This window comes from Lutjanus erythropterus, chromosome 9 (genome assembly GCF_056507025.1).
Source record: "Lutjanus erythropterus isolate fLutEry1 chromosome 9, fLutEry1.hap2, whole genome shotgun sequence".
Lineage (NCBI taxonomy): Eukaryota > Metazoa > Chordata > Actinopteri > Lutjaniformes > Lutjanidae > Lutjanus > Lutjanus erythropterus.
The window spans coordinates 37549969-37569198 of NC_139325.1; the positions used below are offsets into that span (position 1 = coordinate 37549969).

Below are 19230 nucleotides of genomic sequence, written 5' to 3' on the forward strand. Positions count from 1 at the left end.
TGCAATGATTAATCAATTATTAAATTAAGTGCCAATTGTTTTGATAATTGATTGATCGCTCTGAGTAATTTTTAAAGAAAAAAGGACCAACATTCTCTAATTCCAGCTTATTAAATGTGATTATTGTCTGGTTTCTTTACCCCTTTGACAGTAAACTGAATATCTTTGGGTTGTGGACAATGTAAGACATTTGAGGACGTCATCTTGAATTTGGGAAACACGGACTGACGTTTTTACCCATTTTCTGATATTTTACAGAACAAACAAACCGATTAATCAAGATAAAAACTGACAGAACGGTCGACAATGAAAATAACTGTCTGTTGCAGCCCTGGTGTTTTCATTTATCTATTGCCCTGATAAGGATTTTATAAATGATGGATTGTTGATGTCATTTGACCAGTTTTAAACCAGATGATGGAGACTGCAGGGGGCCTGCGGGAGGAATCGGTAATGAAAAATACAAAAACAAATGCAGGCTCCTACAGGTTAATGACAATCTTTTCTCCTTAAAAAATGTTTAAAGTGACTCTAATGCACCTCTCATCTGTGCGTAATGGTTCATTCTCAGAATCTGTAAATGATCTTCATAACATTAATAACAAATTATCAGAGTTAGAGTCTAATGTTATTCTGAATTATTCTAGTTTCATTCTGTCCTGAACCTCACCTGTTCTCATCTGGTCACCCGAGTAAAAGGTGTCGCAAGAACTAGTGGTGAAATGATTAGTCGATTAATTAGTCGGTGGTTTATTGAGCAATAACACCAAACAATTTCATATCAGTGTAAACCGTATTGGGATTTGAACACATGGCCTTGGCCTCCTGATGATGGGATTTTCCACTATCTTCCTACATTTTACAGACCAAACAATGAATCACAAGATTAATCAATTAACTAACAACAGACTTAACTTTGTATTGAACAATGAGCCAAAGCGTCTCATGCAGAATGTTCCTTCCTGGACTTATTTTACGGAAAGCGTCGGCTTTAAAGGCTCTGGTGGCGGTGAAGCAGTGAATTAGTGCAAAGATCTGATAAAAGCTCCGCTTCGGTCTGCAGCCATCAGAGAGACGGGGAAAGACAAAGAGAACATCTGAGTACGAGGGATGAGTGATGAAAAGATCTGAGAGCAGAACAAGACCGGCTTACCAAAACTGACGTTTATCCGTCTCGATTGATATAAAACATGACGAGCGCTGAATCTGCCCTTGGAGGCATTTGGAGAGCAAACACAGATAAATACACCAGATGGAAAAGGTTTCTGTAGGCCAACAGATCCAGTTATGGTGAGTTTAGAAAAGCTGGCTGTGATTTTAAAGCGACCGGTTTAAAATCTGCTGAGAAAACCTGGATGAAGGAGATAAATTAGCAAAGTGTCCTTGAAAAAGATGCAATAAAAAATGTACGAGAGGGTAAAAACATTAGCAGACCGCGTCAGTGGACAACATGAAGACGGGTGTAATATTCATACAGAGAGTCTGCTTCTGTCTTTGCCAAGTAAATTTCAATTAATTATCAACTGAGCCAACAGTCGTCGGACTAGAAACAGACAAGGGCTCAGCTTAATAGATTCTTGATCTGTGGCCCAGAGAAAATTGGACAAAAAACAGTCTGGTGCGTATCATAGTGAATGAATGAATGAATGAATCATTTTTATTATTGTGCCACGCACAAGCAACGTGCCCAGCCCAAACAGGCTCAGAAGACAACATTATTAAGCAAAACAGTCCAGAAACCAGAGTAGCAACATAAATGACTATTAATGTTAAATAAATAACCCGTCCTGACGCTTTTTACAAGCTTTAGAGAGAAAATTATCCACCTTATAAACATTAAAATTAAACAACCATTCCAGTCTGTTATCATCAGACCACCATAACATTCCTGGATTTTGAACAGACATTTCATTGAATCCTGAACTCATCATAAAAAGGACAATACAGAAGAAAATGTGATTCATTCTCAACTTGTCCTAAAATCACACAATTCACGCAACCTGTCGTTCTCCTGGATGTTTTTAAATCCGCCAGCTTCAGGGTTTAGAGGGAGGATTCCTGCTCTGAGCTGTGCAACGAAAGACCTCGAACTCATCATTAAATTTGCTGTAACATCAGATTCAGGGCCACAATTGTGTTTGATTTGAATATACATTCATAATTCTGATTTTAGCAAAATATAATTTAAGCATTTTGTCTCAAATCTAACAAGTAACTTTCTTCTATGTGCTTTTATGTCGCATGTTAAATTATCATTATACATATATTGTAAGTCAGCCTCTTCAAAGATATAATGAATCTCTTTAACCTGTGGAGAATTGTGCAACTTACTCCAAAGAAAAACCTTCTTATTGACCCTGTTTTTTGACATATTAATCACACGATTCCACAGTCCGATGATTTCACAGTTTTGCTTTATTGAACCAGGAATCCAACCCAGATCACCCTGAACAGACAAAAAATGCAAACTTATTAACGCCTAAAAAACTGCAGGCAGCTCTGTTCTGTATGGAGTCTGCTGCTTTACATTATTTAAAGCCCTTTAAAATCCCTGAAGCATCATTTAATATAGAAGAGACACATGCATCATAAAGTTGTGAGTAAGTAGTAATATTTAAACATCTTAACAACAATAGTAGTAATGTGGCAACTGACAATGAGTTTTTTATGTTAATATTACCACAATGATAATTTCCGTCAGCATTGAGCTGACAGACAAAGTGCTAGCTATCTATATAATTTTCAAAGACCGATTCAGGAATCCAAAAAACGATTCAGAAATCATGAAAAAAAAGAATCACGACACTTCAGAGAATCACTTTTCTCTCACCTCTATTCACTGGTATTCATTTTGACAGATACGACACAAAAGTGATACCCAAACTTATCAAGAGCGATGATAATGAGGGTCAAGATGAACTTCAGAGCAACATTTTTGGAGCTGGAAGGAGTCCTTCTTTCGAAAGGCACTTTAACAGGAATATTCTTCACAACACGAGGGCAACTTTCCTCATGTCATTCATTCAAGGTCCAGGACCGTCTCTCTCTAACTTATCAAAGATAGCAAAAGTGGGTCGTCTGCACGAGGAGACAAACTAAAATCTTCTGCTAAACTTTAACTGATTATTTTTGTCAGACTGATGTCAAGCTAAATTAGTCTTTCTGCTCATGCAGGAAAGATCGCTGCAGTGTAACTGACAGCCACGTCCAAACTGCGCTCACGAAGAACTTATCCAAATGTTTTTCCTTCCAGAGTAAAAGAGCGATGGTGGGTAAAAATGTTTTGCCTCCCTGGAGGAAAGCACGAACTCTGCCTCAACCTTGATCCTCTGCGTTTCTAATCCTCCTCTCCCTCACGTTCGTCTTCTTCTTTCTCCAGATTTAAAATCTACCACCTCTCTCCCTTTGTCCTTTCCCATCTTGTGGGAGCTTTAACACCTCAACATTCAGTATTTCTGCACCTCTCCATCATGCATAACATTTATGAGAAACGCAGGAAAAACATCCATAATAAATATGGAGCCTCTGCTGTCTGAGCGCTGCAGCCATCTCTGCACAAGATGCTCAGTCGAGGACTTGCAGTATATTTTCAAGTTTAACTAAAGCTGTTCCAGATACGTGCTTAAGAAGTGAAAGTAAATGTTGCAAGGAGACAGAAATAAATCAGGCCAGCAGGTGAGCTGGCAGGTAAAAGGAACTGGAACGATCACGTGCTGCACATCCTGGTCTCAGTTCCCCGAGGACCATCGCAATCAAGACTCTCAGCGGACAACAACAGAGGACAGATCTGTCTTATTATACTTTTACAGACACTTCAGTTATGCATTTCTCCCATTTATGATTTGTAGAGTTTTTGTTTCAGCAGCATTTCTTCCATGAAAGGTTTGACATAAATGAAAGAGGGATGAACTAACAGATAGTCAGATGACCTCAGTAGAGCTGCAACTGACGATTATTTTCATAATTGATTAATCTGTTGATCATTTTCTCAAATAATCAGTTAATTAATCCTGTCACAGTCTTGTCAGTTGTAAAACAGTTCCAAACATGTTGAGATGTCCACGTTTGGACCAATTTTTCAAATAGTCTCTGTAACCATTATTTTCATTATCAATCAATCTGTTGATCATTTTCTTCATTAATCAATTAGTTGTTTGGTCCATAAAATGGTGAAAAACACTGATGACTGTTTCTCAAAGTCCAAGACGACGTCCTCAAATGTCTTGAGTTGTCCACAAATCAAACATATTCAGTTTACTGTCAGAAAAGAGATAAAGAAACCAGAAAATAATGACATTTAAGAAGCTGGAATTAGAGAAATTGAGCATTTTATTCTTAAAAAATTACTCAAATAGAATAATTTATTATCAAAGTACTGGCCAATTAATTTAATAATCGATTAATAATTGATTCATTGATTAATAGTTGCAACTCTAGCTGAAACTTGTCGATTCTTTATTAATCGATTAATCAATCCTGTCACAATCTTGCCAGTTGTCGGAGGTAAGACTTCATTATTGATCAATCTGTTGATCATTTTCTCATGATGACGTCCTCAAATGTCAAATATTTTGTTCACAAATCAAAGATATTCAGTTTACTGTCAGAGAAGAGTAAAGAAATCAAAAAAACACACATTTAAGAAGCTGAAATCAGAGAATTTGGATATTTTTTTAATTAAAAAATGACCCAAAGCCATTAAGTGATTATCAAAATAGTTGGCGATTAATTTATCTCTTGATAAGTTGGTTGATTGAATTTTAGGTTTTGTGTCAAAATTCAAAAACAGCAGGTCAAAACAATTTAAAATAAAACTATAGTTCAGTGTTTGCTGCTCTGAAAGTCATTGATTTCTGCTGTTGTTGTTCCCATGTGATCCTTGATCAGAATAATAGCAGCAGCAGCTTCAAAGAACTTGGGTTAAAAAAGGACACGAAGCTGAAAAAGGGGAAGTCGAGCTGCAGTGTCACTTCACAGAAACTATTTCACCACTGCCTGTATTTCAGCACATCGTGGAAAATTACCCTTCATGTTTAGAGCAATTATTTATCTCCCCGTAAAAACATGAATACCACCGACAGCTTTTCTACACGAGCATTATGAGAAGCTGGGGAGGCAAGACAGACGACACAATGAAGCCTTTCAGAGTCTCAGTCCGTCCCTGCGCTTCCTGACTGAGAACGTACAACTGTGTGGGCTCTTATCGAGATGTGCAGGTGGCTGCTTCCCCCTTTATTTACAACACACACTCACACACACCAGCACACAAACACACAGAGAGAGTTGAGGTTAAGCTGAAAAGGGAACTGAGATCACGCTTTGAAATGTGTGTAGTTCCCCCTCCACACCAATTTTAAGCTGTGGACAATTTCTGCATTTTACTCATCAGCTGGACTGAAAGCGATGTCAGTTCACGGATGACGGTTCTCTCTTCTAAAACCTGGACAAGAGCGATCAGTGAGGTGTAATATGTAGAGAGGCGGAGGCTGAACCAGACCAAACACCCGCAGGGAAACAGAAAACTAACAGTGCAACTCAGGTTGATGATCAGCAGAAGAGCAAGACTCATCATCATCGTCATCATCATCATCATCATCCATTCATACAGAAGAAATTACATTCACTAACAGTTCACCCACCTGCTCCATTATAACTCCCGTCCATCTTTAACTTTTCTGAGCGAATGTTTCCAGACTTGAGTCAGACTTAAGTCTCAAAAAAGCTGAAATTGACTTTAGAGCCGCAACGATTATTAATCGATTATTGAATTAATCACCAGCTATTTTTTGTTATAATCCTTTTCAGTAATTCTTTAACTTAAAATCCTCAAAATTCTCTTATTTCAGCCTCTCAAATGTGAAAGTTGTCTGGTTTATTTAGTCCTCTATGACAGCAAACTGAACATCTTTGTGTCTTGGACCAAAGACGACATTTGAGGACGTCAGTTTGGTCAAGATTTTTCACCATTTGCTGACATTTTACAGACCAAATAACTAATCAGTTAATCGAGAAAATTATCAACAAATTATTTGATGATGAAAATAATCCATTCGTTGCAGCCCTGCTTGACTAGATTTGAGATTTGACATGCCTTGATGATCAATCAAGTCTAAACATTTGACCTGAAAACTACTAAAAATAAATGAAAAAAACAACCAGGCAATGCTACTTTAAATACTCTGAATATGTGTGTGTGTGTGTGTGTGTGTGTGTGTGTGCATGAGAGGACTTGTTCTCAGCTCTGTAAAAACAATCGTAACAAAACTTTAAAAGGAAAATGATCAAAATGCCACAGTTATTCTAACTGTCAGCATTCAGAGACCCAAAAGATTTGCAAAGTGCTTATGAAGACTTGAGACCTTCACGGGTTTAAAAAGTTGTACCCTGTCCAAAACTGACTTGTGGCAAACTGGACAAAACCAAACATTTTTCAGAACCCGACCCAAAGAACACAGACATCTGCAAAAGCATGTTGATCCATCAATTAACAAGCAGACAGTCAAAATGAGCAGTACTAACAATAATGGTTTAAGAATGAAGATTACTGAAAAAAATAAATCACAAGTCCTATTTTCACCTCCTACATCAAAAATAAAGCAGACTGTAACCAGCCAGGGAATAGATGAACAGAATATAGCTAAATAATTTATTGTAATCATCATTTAATAGCACTTTTTTTTTACACAGTCCACTGATTTGTAAAATATTTTATCAATCCCACAATGATTATGACCTTCCATGTGATCAGAGCTGATAATAAATACACCCGGACTCAGATCAATCAGATCCACTCAGGTATTAGACATGTTGACGCACAGAATCAAGATCTGTGGCAATAAAACAAAACCCGATCAGTATAATCTAGACCTGGTCCAATTTAGGTCCCTGTTAAGTTCTCAGTCCGGGACTTGATTTGGACTTTTGGATTTAAAAACGTTTCCGAATCCATCTACCCTCCCTCTGTCCCGCCCCCCTCCTTCCAAGCACCGTCGACTGACCTGTCTGGCCAACCGGCGGGCCTCCCAGTAGGGCTTGGACTCCTCCACAGCCTTGCCGATCTTCTTCACCAGTTCATCCAGCTTCACCGTGGCCTCGACCAGAACGGAGCGGAACTTCTGCCTCGCATCCTGGCGGAGAGCAAGAGAAAGAAAGGATTTAGTAACTCGAGTCGGCACAATTTATGAAGCATTCTGCAAAAGGAGGACACCAACGTAACTTGTTGAAAGTTTGAGGACTCGACTGCACTTTTACAAAACTACAAAACTACAAAATGTGTGCCCTTAATTGCAATTGGTCAAGTAAACCGTTCCGGGATTTGATGGCTTTTTTCAGCCTAAAATCAAACAATAATACCGTTATTCCTCTAAACTCTGCACCAAACACACCTAATAAAAGCTTAACCTAAATTGAGCAACTTTAGACGTCTGCCAAAACCCCATTTCATGAAAAATCGCATTAGTGTTTCTTTGTTTTAACAGAAAGAAAGCAGTGCAGGGTTTCACATAAGAACAGGTACCAGACAGCACTTGATTTTGCAGAGTTCAGCATTGGATTAAATCTGATGTTGTGTCTCTTGTCAATGAAAACGCTCCTGTTCGGCCTGCTTTATTCCACCCTCTACTTCTAAATGAAGACATGTCTCTTGACAGACCGTTGTAGCTCTTGACCCTTCACCTTCATCTCAGCAGCTGCTTGCAAACTTGATAGTCAAGGAAATGAAACTCGTTCTATTACTGCCTCTGCTATCAGTCACGACTGGTGAGATCTTGAGCATCAGAAGGGTTCAGAGATAAAACCACGAAAAAGTAGGTCTAAATAATGGATAAGAGAAATGAACTCCCAACCATTAAATCTAATCTGGTCAAAGTATTCACACCATGTACCAGATAAAGCTGAGACAGTCTTCCAGATCCCAATAAACACTGACCCAAACCAATCTGTTGACAGAAACCCGTGAAACACTAATGTCTGATATAATTTTATTAACTGTCTTGATGCAAACTGCTTGTTCCATCTTTGAGAGATTTGCTTGTTCATTGGTACGAGTCAAGGGGAATTTTTCAGGCTGATCGAGCAGCATCGTGGTTGTCTAATGGGCGTGACGGGCACAGAACTTTATAAGACAAAGAACAGAAAAAACAAGTCAGGAGTCCCTCCAAAGAAATTCTGTCTTTAACCCCGCCTCCTTCGCCAGGGTCAGTTATGCAAGAGGGATCTTTTAGAAATGAGTTTTGGTGGCACTCGGCCCGATCCAACATCCTCCTGTTAAAAGACAAGAGCCACTTTGAGCTCCAACCATATCTAATGTTTAATTAAAAACCTGAAACAGTCTGTCTTTATTTGGAAAGCTGAAAAAGAAGAAGAGCAGGGCAAGGAAAACATCTGTGCAACTGCAAAGATGAGGACTCTTGTTTGTCCTAACACGAAAGGCAGGCAGGAGGAAACAACCCTTTTAGACAAAGTTTAATAGGTTTAAGGGGTCTATTAAGATTCTCAGGTGCATCACTGTCATCGGATATCTATGGCAATTGCAGCAGTTTCACATTCAAGAAGCTTCTTCCGCACTTCAGCCTGGCGAGGAGCTGCAGACGTCTTAATCTCTTGGGTTGCAGGTTTCAGGAGATAGTTGTTGACATGTCAGAACAGGAGGTCAAATTCCTCCCTAGCCATAAAATTTCAAAACCTATGGCTTGAAAGATTATGAAACAGTATCTGGGAAACAAGCTAAGTGTGAGAAAAACAGCAGAAAAATTCGCCAAGGTCAGTTTTTACACCATGGTTCATATCTAAAGCCCTGTTTCCGTAGGACTAGTATGAGCAGGGGAACTCTCCTACGTCTGTGTTTCATGTGGCACATTCGCAAGGGATAAATAAAGTCTGTGTTTTACTTGAATTTACTGACATCATTCCACAGATATCAGTGTTTCAGAACGGGAGCTTCTGTTCTGTTCTTCAGTGCGTACTCTCTCTCTCTCTCTCTCTGTGCCGCTCTCCCTCTCTTGATATGTTTGACCAATCAGTATCAAGGATCAAGAGCACTGGGCTCTGTTTTTTTCATCATGCACTTTATGTGATGGTACATATCTGTGGTACAGAAAACACATGCTCAGGGTTAGAGACAGATGATGGTTTGGGTTAAAATAATTGTGCAGGTCCGGGGTCCCCAGTTGGACGGGACCCTCTCATGCATCCACCTGTGCTCAGACAACTGAAGGACACCAGGAGTGAATGCTTTTTTTTTAATCTACCCATTTCTGGACTTCTTGAAGTCATGTGTGGCCTAAAACTAGAGACGTGCGCGATTAGTCGACTATATGACTAAACATGACCACTCTTGCTAGTTGGCACCACAAATACTAGTCGGTTAAACTATTCATCAATATTTTATTCATGTACAAAGCCAGTTAAGTATTGCCTCCAAGATATTGTGCAGCATTTAGTGACCTGTTTGGAATTTGCAGCTCACCATTTCTGTCATCATCACTTATTTTAAACATCAATACAGCCGCTGACGCAGCACAGCTGTTGACTGCTGTTCAACATGTTATGAACTGTGAGGAAATTTCATACTTGTCCTGTTGTCTGGCAACAGAGAGCAAAAATTATGATCTGAAACCGCTAAGATGACGAGTCGTTCGGGACTGATGTTATCGCTGGACCTCTGAGGACATTTCTATCCAACAGAAACCAACTCTGTACGCAGGATCAATCAATGAGGACCGTCTTCCTACATCGCTAACAAGCTGAAATGATACCAGAAAAATGGCGATAAGCATGGATGAGCTTCAGCGCTATCACATTCATCTGTCATGCATTGCAAATTTGGTGAAAGCAGCCCTGGTTATCAGGGCAGTGCCGCCTCGCACACAAAGAGCTTAAGACTGCTGAGTACCAAGTTGGTTTTCATCATGTAGTCTATTTCTGATGTTGTTTATGGATGAGCACTTGAGGAATTCTTGCAATGAATGAATATATTTAACTGCTCTGCACCATCTGCTCCCATCAAAGACAGACTTCCTTTGAACTAAACTATTCTGTGACAATCTCCCCTTAATTAATTAGGAGCAGGGTTTCCCTCTAATGTATTGCAAGCCACCAGGCCTGAGCTGACCCCCGACTGAGCCTGCGGATATATTTTTAAGCTTCTTGCAATCTTGGCCACTTGTTAAAAGTTTCGTGAAGAGTTCTGAGGAGTTCTGCACACACCTTGCTGGGCTGGGGCTTTTTGATGCTCAGTTTGTACAAAGGAGCCCAACGTGTGCCAAGAAAATATTCCCCACACCATTACACCACCAGCAGCAGCTTCTGAAAAAGTTTCTGAAAAGACTCAGACCAGCCCATCTGGCACCGACAACCATGCAGCGTTCAAAGTCACTTAAACCACCTTTCTTCCTCATTCTGATGCTCGGTTTGAACTTCAGCAGGTCGTCTTGACCATATCTACATGCCTAAATCCTTTGAGTTGCTGCCATGTCATTGGCTGAGAAGTTATTTGCATTAACAAGCAGTTGAAGAAGTTTACCTAATAACGTGGCTGGCGAGTGTATGGCAAAGACACAAGGGTCCGTGGTGTAGAAGAAGGAGAACAACGAGACCAGACTTCTCAGCCGTGGTATTTTACATTCATCCAGAGCACAAGATGTTTGTTTATTGTTCTATGTTCATTAGAAATTCTGCGGACATAAGAGGTGGCTGAGAGACAGCTGTTCTCCCGCTAATAAAAAATAACCTTTTGGTGAACTTTGAAACTCGGAGCAGAGAACCCCGCTGAGGCCAGCGACCGGGGATCTCATTAGAACAACCGGTGAACACAAACTGCACTGCGTTTGGAGAAGGTGAACAATGTTTTCTGATGGGTAAAAAATTATGTATGCGGTCGTGAATCAAAGTAAATAAGATTTACAGCGATTTATGATTAATATTAAATAGGGTGTATGTAATTACTAGTGATTAGTTTCCAGAATTAGGATTATGGACTAACTGTGGGTGTTAATTAGTTTACAGACTTGCAAAACAACAAGTAATTTTACGGGATCAAACTAAACCCATTCAGCGGAAGCAGTGTCCCAAGAGATTCTTGTCTGTGCATGTGAATAATGAAACATCAGATCACTGGGCACAATCGGCATAGAGACAAATTTCTATTACAGTTTGTGTAGATGCTTCTCAGTAGAGCAGTAAATAACTTTCGTAACGTATTGTGCCACGTTTTCAATAAAACATCTGGGTTAGTGGGTCTGATTACATCTGGAATTTGCAGTTTATCCACATAAAACGTCATGGAGGATAGAAGAGATTCCAGACACGGAGTGATACTATAATAAACACAGTTGAATGAATGTGTTCTGCTCTCCTATATGCACGTTCCCTTGCAGCCACTTATGTTTGACTAATTGATGTCATTTCTGAGCAGAAGAATTGCCTTATCCGACTGTTTGCTAAACCCCAGACATAGACAGTCTCATTAAAGCTTAGCAACAGTAACTAGGCACGGCAGGCTCTGGGTTTTTCAACATATTGAAGAAGGTGTGCATGAGGTTTGGAGGATTGTGCATTTTTAGCCCATTCAAAATGACAAACAGGATCAGAAGGTGAAGCAAATGGAACAAACTAACTAATAACCTGCAGTAGTAAACTTGCATCAAGGCTAAGAGTTAGCATACATCATTAGCTGACTACATTAAGGTTCCAGGTGGTACTAACAGAGTTTAAGCTAACATTAGGAGCTTTACTTTGGTCTTGATTGAATTTGGGAAAGTTTACCTGAGATGAACTTCCCTTTGCTCATTTAAAAGTGAAACCAAACTTGAAATGATGAACTATCAAGTATATATCTAACTTTTAAAGTAAACATCCGAAAGCTTAGATCAAAATAACCTGTGAGTTTTATCCTAAGTCGTCTTTGCATCAGCATTGAATTAGCAGGATATCATGTATGTAGCAATCAAAAGCATATTTATGATTTCTTTGCCCGTTTCTCCTTTTCACATTAGTCAGCCGGAAACATTACAAAGTTAGCTGAATACTGACTCAAGACTTCAACCAGTTTGCAGAGCTACCATGAATTTGCCACCTCGCTACAGCTGATAAAATCTGTCCAGCAACAGAAATAGCCAACCCCCAACCAGGCATCAGTCATCAGGGAATTTTACTCTGGGGATTTATTTTCTTTTCATGACTCAGATGGAGACATTAAAAGTCAGCTGAAGACCTGAACTTTGCATATCAGCTGATACCGAGTACTGATCCAATATTCATTCCATATAATATCCATCATTATTATTATTAATATTATTATAAACAGCTGTTCACTACTAACCCAGGTATGATGTAATATGATTGCTATTATTGTTGCATGTTCTGGCTCGGGGTAAGACTCAAGTAATTTACAAAGCCATGTCATAAATAGAGAGACTAAACGCCATAGAACATTACGTCACCATCCTGGGAGAAAAAAAGGTGCATCATGTGGTATCAGATCTGTGCAAAGACATGTGCACTTATTAATACCGATACCAGCATGACAACGGCTCAGCTCTACTCAACTCTTCTCAATTTTAGGTACTTTTCTTGATTTTGTCTTCCACTGCAAATAGTTCCCCTTAATGTCCTTAACTGACCTACTGCAGCAGGAAATGGCTGTGACATAATCTTCAGTGCAACACAGACACAGGGCCAGCGGAGGATATCAAAAGGATGGCTGTTTGTCACAGGAAGAAGACAAACTTTGTTACAGGAAAAGCAGAATGAAGCAAGACAAAAGACTGCTGAAAAAACAAAACGTCAAGTCAAGTCAAGTCAAGATGACTCTGGTTGCTCCAAATTGTGTAAGTGAAAAATCTAGCGACATTTCTGACCAATCAGTGGTCTGCAGTGTTTTCACGTCATCGAGGTGACACCATCCAGACCTTTTCACAGCAGAAAACCAAAAGAAGAGCACTTTGAGCCATACCGTGCAGCTTATTGATTTCATAAGGAGGGTTGGCTTAGTGAAGCGTCTGTTGGGTGAAAGTCAAATTACTGTGACACTGATGTGGACACGCAAACGTCATTTGGATCAGATCAAAGGCTGAATTCAATTTCAACTGCTCAAAAACAATTTTCACTATTAATTTGTTGAGCTCTAAGCATAGTCTAAAAAAAGAAACTTGATGACAAAGTTCCAAAAGAAAGTTCAGCCTTAATTATCCTAGTGGAGACCGCTGCCAAAACCCACTTAGTGAAAATGGTATTAGTGTTTTGTCAAGTTAACAACAAGCTGGAACTCTCAAACAAGAAAACACAACACAGAGACTACACGGAGGAAAGGAGGTATAAAGGCTGTCTTTATCACACTGCGGCTTCAAACACAACACTGTCATTGTGGTTAGATTACCCAGAAGGCCTGAGACCGAGGAGCCGTGGCAGTCCGAGGCGTTAGATCTACACAGGCAGCGTTTCTGTACAGTTTGCTTTCACTGATGTCCTGAGTTTTTGATCTCCACTTTGATCGTGCCTGGTCCTATCCAGGCTCATGGACATCAGTCAGTCCGCTCCAATTTGACTTTTAGCCCGTGGCTGTTCGCTCAAACTGATCTATCAATCCCTCATCCAACCTTTTTATCTCCATCGCTTCTTCAAAAAGACCCTTTGTTCCATCCACTCATCTTCTCTTAACCTTCACGTCCCTCAGCACGGCCTCCATTTCTACACCAAGTGACACCAACTGATGCAGTAATACTGGATCGACAAAGACGTTTGTTCTTTGCTACACTGATGTAAAGTCATTGCATTTAAATGCCTTTGCACCAGCAGCAGCAGCCGTGGCCGGATGAGTTATGTTTTTGGGTTGTCTGTCCCATTCTTGTGGACACAAAGTCTTAAGAATGCCTTGAGGAAATTTCTTCAAAAAAGACACAAAGTTCAACTTGGACTCAAGGATGAACTGATTAGATTTTGGCAGCTGAAGGGCAAAGGTCAACATGACTGTGACCCTAATTCTGTCCCATTCTTCTGAACGCAATATCTCAAGAACACCTTGAGGGAATTTCTTTTAACTTGGCACAAACATCCATTTGCACCAAAATGTCCCAGCAGCTGTTGGCCGGACTGTGTTGAAATCCTGGAAAATATATGAGCAACCTAAATATTCATGCTGCCCAGAAAATGACTAACTTGCTTTGATGATCCACTGACATTTCCGTTTGCAGCACCATGAGATGTGTGATTTTGAGGAAAATATCATGGCAGCTAGTAGATGGATTGTCAGGACATTCAGTTCCATGAATTTTCTTCAAATTGTTTTACTCCCTAATATATCAGTATCAGTAATAGACACAAGGGGAATTTCTAATGGTTGTTTTCCTCATTGCTTAGTTTTTTGATTAATCGTCAGTCTATAAACTATTAAAGAAATGCCCATTACAGTTTTCCCAGAGTCCACAGTCTGGCCCCAATGTCTGGTTTTGTCCATTTATTATGACTTAATCATCTTACTTTAGAAACTATAGTCAAGTCAAAGTGTTTAGTGTCATATGCACAGTTAAAAGCACAGTGAAATTCTTCCTTTGCCTTCCACTCTGAATGCCGTTAAACAATGAATCACAAAGTGAATAAAAATAATAATCTGCAAAGGTTTTGCATTTTGCTTGAGTGAAGAATAAAAGGATTAGTCCATTATCAAACTAATCGACTACAGTTTTTCTGTCTCTGTAGTCCAGCACACCAAGTGAAACAATGACTACTGGGGTTAAAGCTCTGACTTTCAGCTTTAAAGGAAGGAAGGTATCGTGACCCTTTAAACTCTTGGTGACTGTTTCCACTCGCGTGAGTCAAATGTGGATGTAAACGCCCACAAATTTAAGCTGAAAGTCAGCAGTTTAACTCCAACATCATTGTTTCAGTTCAAACCCAACACAAGACTGTCAAAATACTGCACTTGAAATAACACACGAAATGCAGCAAAGGTTATGAAGCTACGCAGCCAACAATTCTGACAAAAAAAGCTTATAACAAATGAGTCATGAACACATATCCTCGTCCTCTTCCCCTCTCCGTCCCCTCCACTGAGTCTCACTGTCTCTGTGATGATGCTGATGTCGATGGAGACTGCAGTGCAGAGACTCCGTCCTCCCACTCAGGCCTCGGATGCTCAAAACTGTGACGCACTTCACCTTGTCAACAGGTTAGCACCCCGAGGCATTAATGGTGAGAATTTCCGCTAAATTAAATACAATTTGCATCACCGCTATGAAAGTGCATTAGCTCCTGCACATCGCAGAGGTTCCCATGACACTCGGCTGATTACTAGTCCAGTCATCCTACCCGGTCCTCTCCTCAGCAGCGAGAAGGCTTCACATCGAACCCCTCCTTAGGGTCAAATGATACGATGATCTCACCCTAAAGCTGCTGCTGCTGCAGGCGATTTCAATCCATGGACAAAACTACAAGAAGCTCTGTCAAAAGTCAGGGGAAAAACTGGAAAATCTGGAAAGATTTTGGAGGGATAATATTAATCCTGGCAGGGAATCAGCAAGGATTCAAGCAGTCTGCATGTTTATGAGGGCAGCTGACGGGTAAAATAACAAGAACATCTGAGTTTAAGTGATTACAGGCATCTGTCTTTCTTCAGCGTCCAGAGCAAAACACTCAAATCTTTGACCTCCTTCTAAAGGCTGAGGAAGCTAAGGCTGCAAAAAACTAAGGCTCCAAACCACTAATCGACAGATTAATCGATGATGAAAATAATCATTAGTTGCAGCCCTGAAGAGAAGCTCTGATGTTTTCTATTTTACAGTGATTAACTCTAATGAACATTTACTTGGTTAATTACAGATAACGTGCCGTATTTTTGACCAATGGTTGGCGAGCAGGTACATTTTAATTCAACCAAGATTCCTTAGGTTGACTACTACTATAAAGGTGATGTCTTCAAATATCTTCTTTTGATGCTGCTGGTGGTCACTGCAGTCAACGTCTATGTCCTGTTTATTATTTTCTTGTTGAAGCTGCCCATTTTTCTGCCAACTCAAGACGATTTGTCTTTTCTGTGGGCCGCTTTCTTTCAATCATGTCGTTGTTACTTGCACTGTTGTTTTCTTATCTTAGCTTCCTCAGGCCTCCTAGTCAGGTAACTTTATTTCAAGCTTCAGAGGCTGAACAAAACTAACTTACAGACATGTGATGCGGAGATGAAGACCCTTTTAAACCCACTACAGGGACGTGAGAGTTGATCTGCCTGCTGCCTTCGAGTTTTCTCAGCTGAGTGACACAGTTAAAAGTGATTTAAAACAATTAATCGATTCCCAAAATAGTTGCTATCAGTTGACTAAACAATTAATTAACTAATAGCTTTTTCTTTAAAGGAGGCCCAATTAAAATCTCATACTGACAAGGTATCATATCATATTAATCAATTCAGAACAAGTTAGTCAGGGTTGTGTTGAGGCTGAAATTGATACAAAAAAGTGCCAAGAACGAATGAATATTTTCATTGTTCATAAGTCTACAGTGTCTCAATTAATCAGTTTGTTGACCAAACAGTGAAAAAAAGTTTTCAAATGTCTTGTTTTGTCAAACCAACAGTCCAAAATCTTTTTACAATGTAAAGTGTGCTCATAGAGAGGGACAGAAAACCCCCAAAGGTTCACATTTCAGAAACTGGAACCAGTAATTTCTTTGCCATTTTTGTTTAAAAAAAATGCCTCAAGCATTTCCAAAATTATCCGTGGATTGTTTCAGCTCTAAAACACAGAAGTGCGGCAGATGTTTATTTTAGGATCAGTGTTTTTCTTTTTGTTTCCAGTGGTTCTTTACATGATGGAACAAATCCTTCTGTAAGCACAGAACAGAAGAATTTGTTAAAGGGCGTTTCTTGGTGCTGCTGCTGTTCGACTGTTTGGCGTCACTTCAATTTCTCTTAGTTATCTGTCCAGATCCTTAACGCTCAATCGTGCTCCATCTCGAGAGTTTCCTCGAAAAAAAAAACATCCAGCAGGGGAAGTTTGGTTTTCGACTGTGCCGTGACTATTTTGGAGGTCATGGTCCTGAACACTGGACCTCTTTGTCAGACATGAAAACAAGTTGACTTGATTTTGCGGTCTCAGGATCCATAAATAAAAGGGCAGAAACATAAAATCAGTCACGGTTCAACAATCAACACCGAGTGGAATCCATCTGCAGGAGAGGTGGAATTAGTTCAACTGACTAACTGACATGGAGGAGACTCTGTACTCAGATATTTCTGGAGGGTTATGTTCAGAAAAAACTTGCAAAAAATATGTATACACAATCCCAAATCACTGAGGTGATGATTCACGTGATGCTAAGGCTAATGTGAAAGGTGTAATTTTTAAGGACATGCAGATTCACACAGGATCAAGATCACAAGGTCCCAGGTAATACTGGTCACATGTGAGTTGGGCTTTTGTCATATATTTTGTTAAACAGAATATATTTGGACTGTTGGTTGAATAAATAAAACAAGCGATCTGAAGATACCAACTTGAGCTGTGAGAAAGACTAAGTTGAGAAAATAACTGTAAGAATAATCATTATCAAACTCAAATTTCTTCTACTTTCTCAGTTAGGTTTGGGGGACGTCTACCAAACTGACATGTGATGATGAAACATCACAGAAGAGATGACATCATTGCTGGGTCTTTGTCTCCATGCAACGTGTCTGCAACTTCAGTTTTAATAAGAAAATAATTAACAGAACATGGAGCTGCAGTGAAATCAGCAGCAGCTTCTTTTTGTTTCCTCTCCCGTGTGTCAAAAAGTGGAACTTAAACGACGTCTCTATGGCAACTCTGAGAGGACAAACAACATCAAACACAGAAGGACTTTAAATCATGATGTAACAACGATGACTGTCAAACATGACGATGGATGATGGCATCATCCGGCCGACAGAATGTCATTACAAAACTTAATCTCTGAGTGTCTCATTTCTAACTTTATTTACTTACAAATAATCAAAGCTAGATTGAACTAGATTTCACGAGGGATTCAAAAGGTTTTTGATTTGATGAAATGCTTTAAAACCCAAACAACCGGCATGTTTCTGTTTCTTTCCAAGTTGTTACATATCGAGGCGAAATTGGAGCAAATTCTTATTATGGAGCCAGATGTGATTCATGGGATATTTAATTTTATAAAAGTTAAAATTCTCAGAACCACCCACTTTATTCACCCTTTCTGGTCAAACAAGAAACTGTGTGATTTCTGGGGATCTATTTTTAAATATTTTAGCGTCTGTTTTGGCTCCATGGGTCAATTTGCTCAATTGGAAACCTTTCTGCTCTCTTACAATCATCGGGTTACAGACTCATTAGGCTGCCTGGAAAAACTTGAATTCACTTTCCGTGGAAAAGTGGGATGTTTTCATGTGACCTGGTCTCCATTCTATTCTGAGCATGTCACCCCGTGAGCCCGTTTTCCCTCCTCCCCCTTCCCACTTCTGCCTCCCTCTACCTGCAGTCATACACCTCTGGATGTCACGTGAGACTCTTAGGTGTTTTACTTTACATTACATTATATATTCTGGGCAAACAATCCGAACGCTGTTGTGTTTTTACTCGCTTTGCTGGTTGTTGTGCGTTCTTATGTTGATTCCTGCCTTATGTAAATATAATTAAAAGAAATCATATGGCAGAAAATGCTCCTCTCAGCCCCTCCACTTACAGAGATTTCCCAATTTTCTTAATTTATTATCATATTAAACTGAATATCTTTGAGTTTTTGTCTGACAAAATGAGACATTTAAAGGCATCATGGACAACCGGCATGGACATTTTATAGACGTTGCAGCCCTAGATTAATCATGACAATTAACTTTAGTCTTTGCACAGGGGCAAGTAAAAATGGTCTTCGGGCAAGTGAAATTAAAAATATTAACACTGAACCCTGCAACCTGTCAGCTGCCTGACTGATACAACTGAGCGTGACAAGACTTTGGACTTTCACCTCTATAACGCTTCATATGCTGACCTACATAAATGTAAGCCATCAGACTTTACTGGGTTTTTAATGGGATACAAAGATCAGTTATGCAAGTTAAATGGCCCAAATAACCTCGACTGTGCAGTGCATTACTGCTGCTCTGGTCACAGGTTCATCCTCCATTCTTAGAGTACGTTTCTTTATGTTAAAGTCATTTAGCGAGACTCTGAACTCTGCAAATTGCTCTGAATACAGCTGTCAGTAAAACAGCTTTAAATACCCAAATTAGTTTATTGTAACGCAATTATG

General features: G+C 39.6%; 1 protein-coding gene across 1 annotated transcript in view; it reads right to left on the reverse strand.

Moving 5' to 3' along the window:
- The window catches only part of sh3bp5b (SH3-domain binding protein 5b (BTK-associated)), a 54002-nt gene that overhangs the window by 31693 nt on the left and 3079 nt on the right, over positions 1–19230 (reverse strand). Inside the window, exon 3 of the mRNA XM_084727513.1 lies at positions 6999–7127. Coding sequence (XP_084583639.1) covers positions 6999–7127 — 129 coding nt within the window. The remainder of the gene's footprint in view (positions 1–6998; positions 7128–19230) is intronic.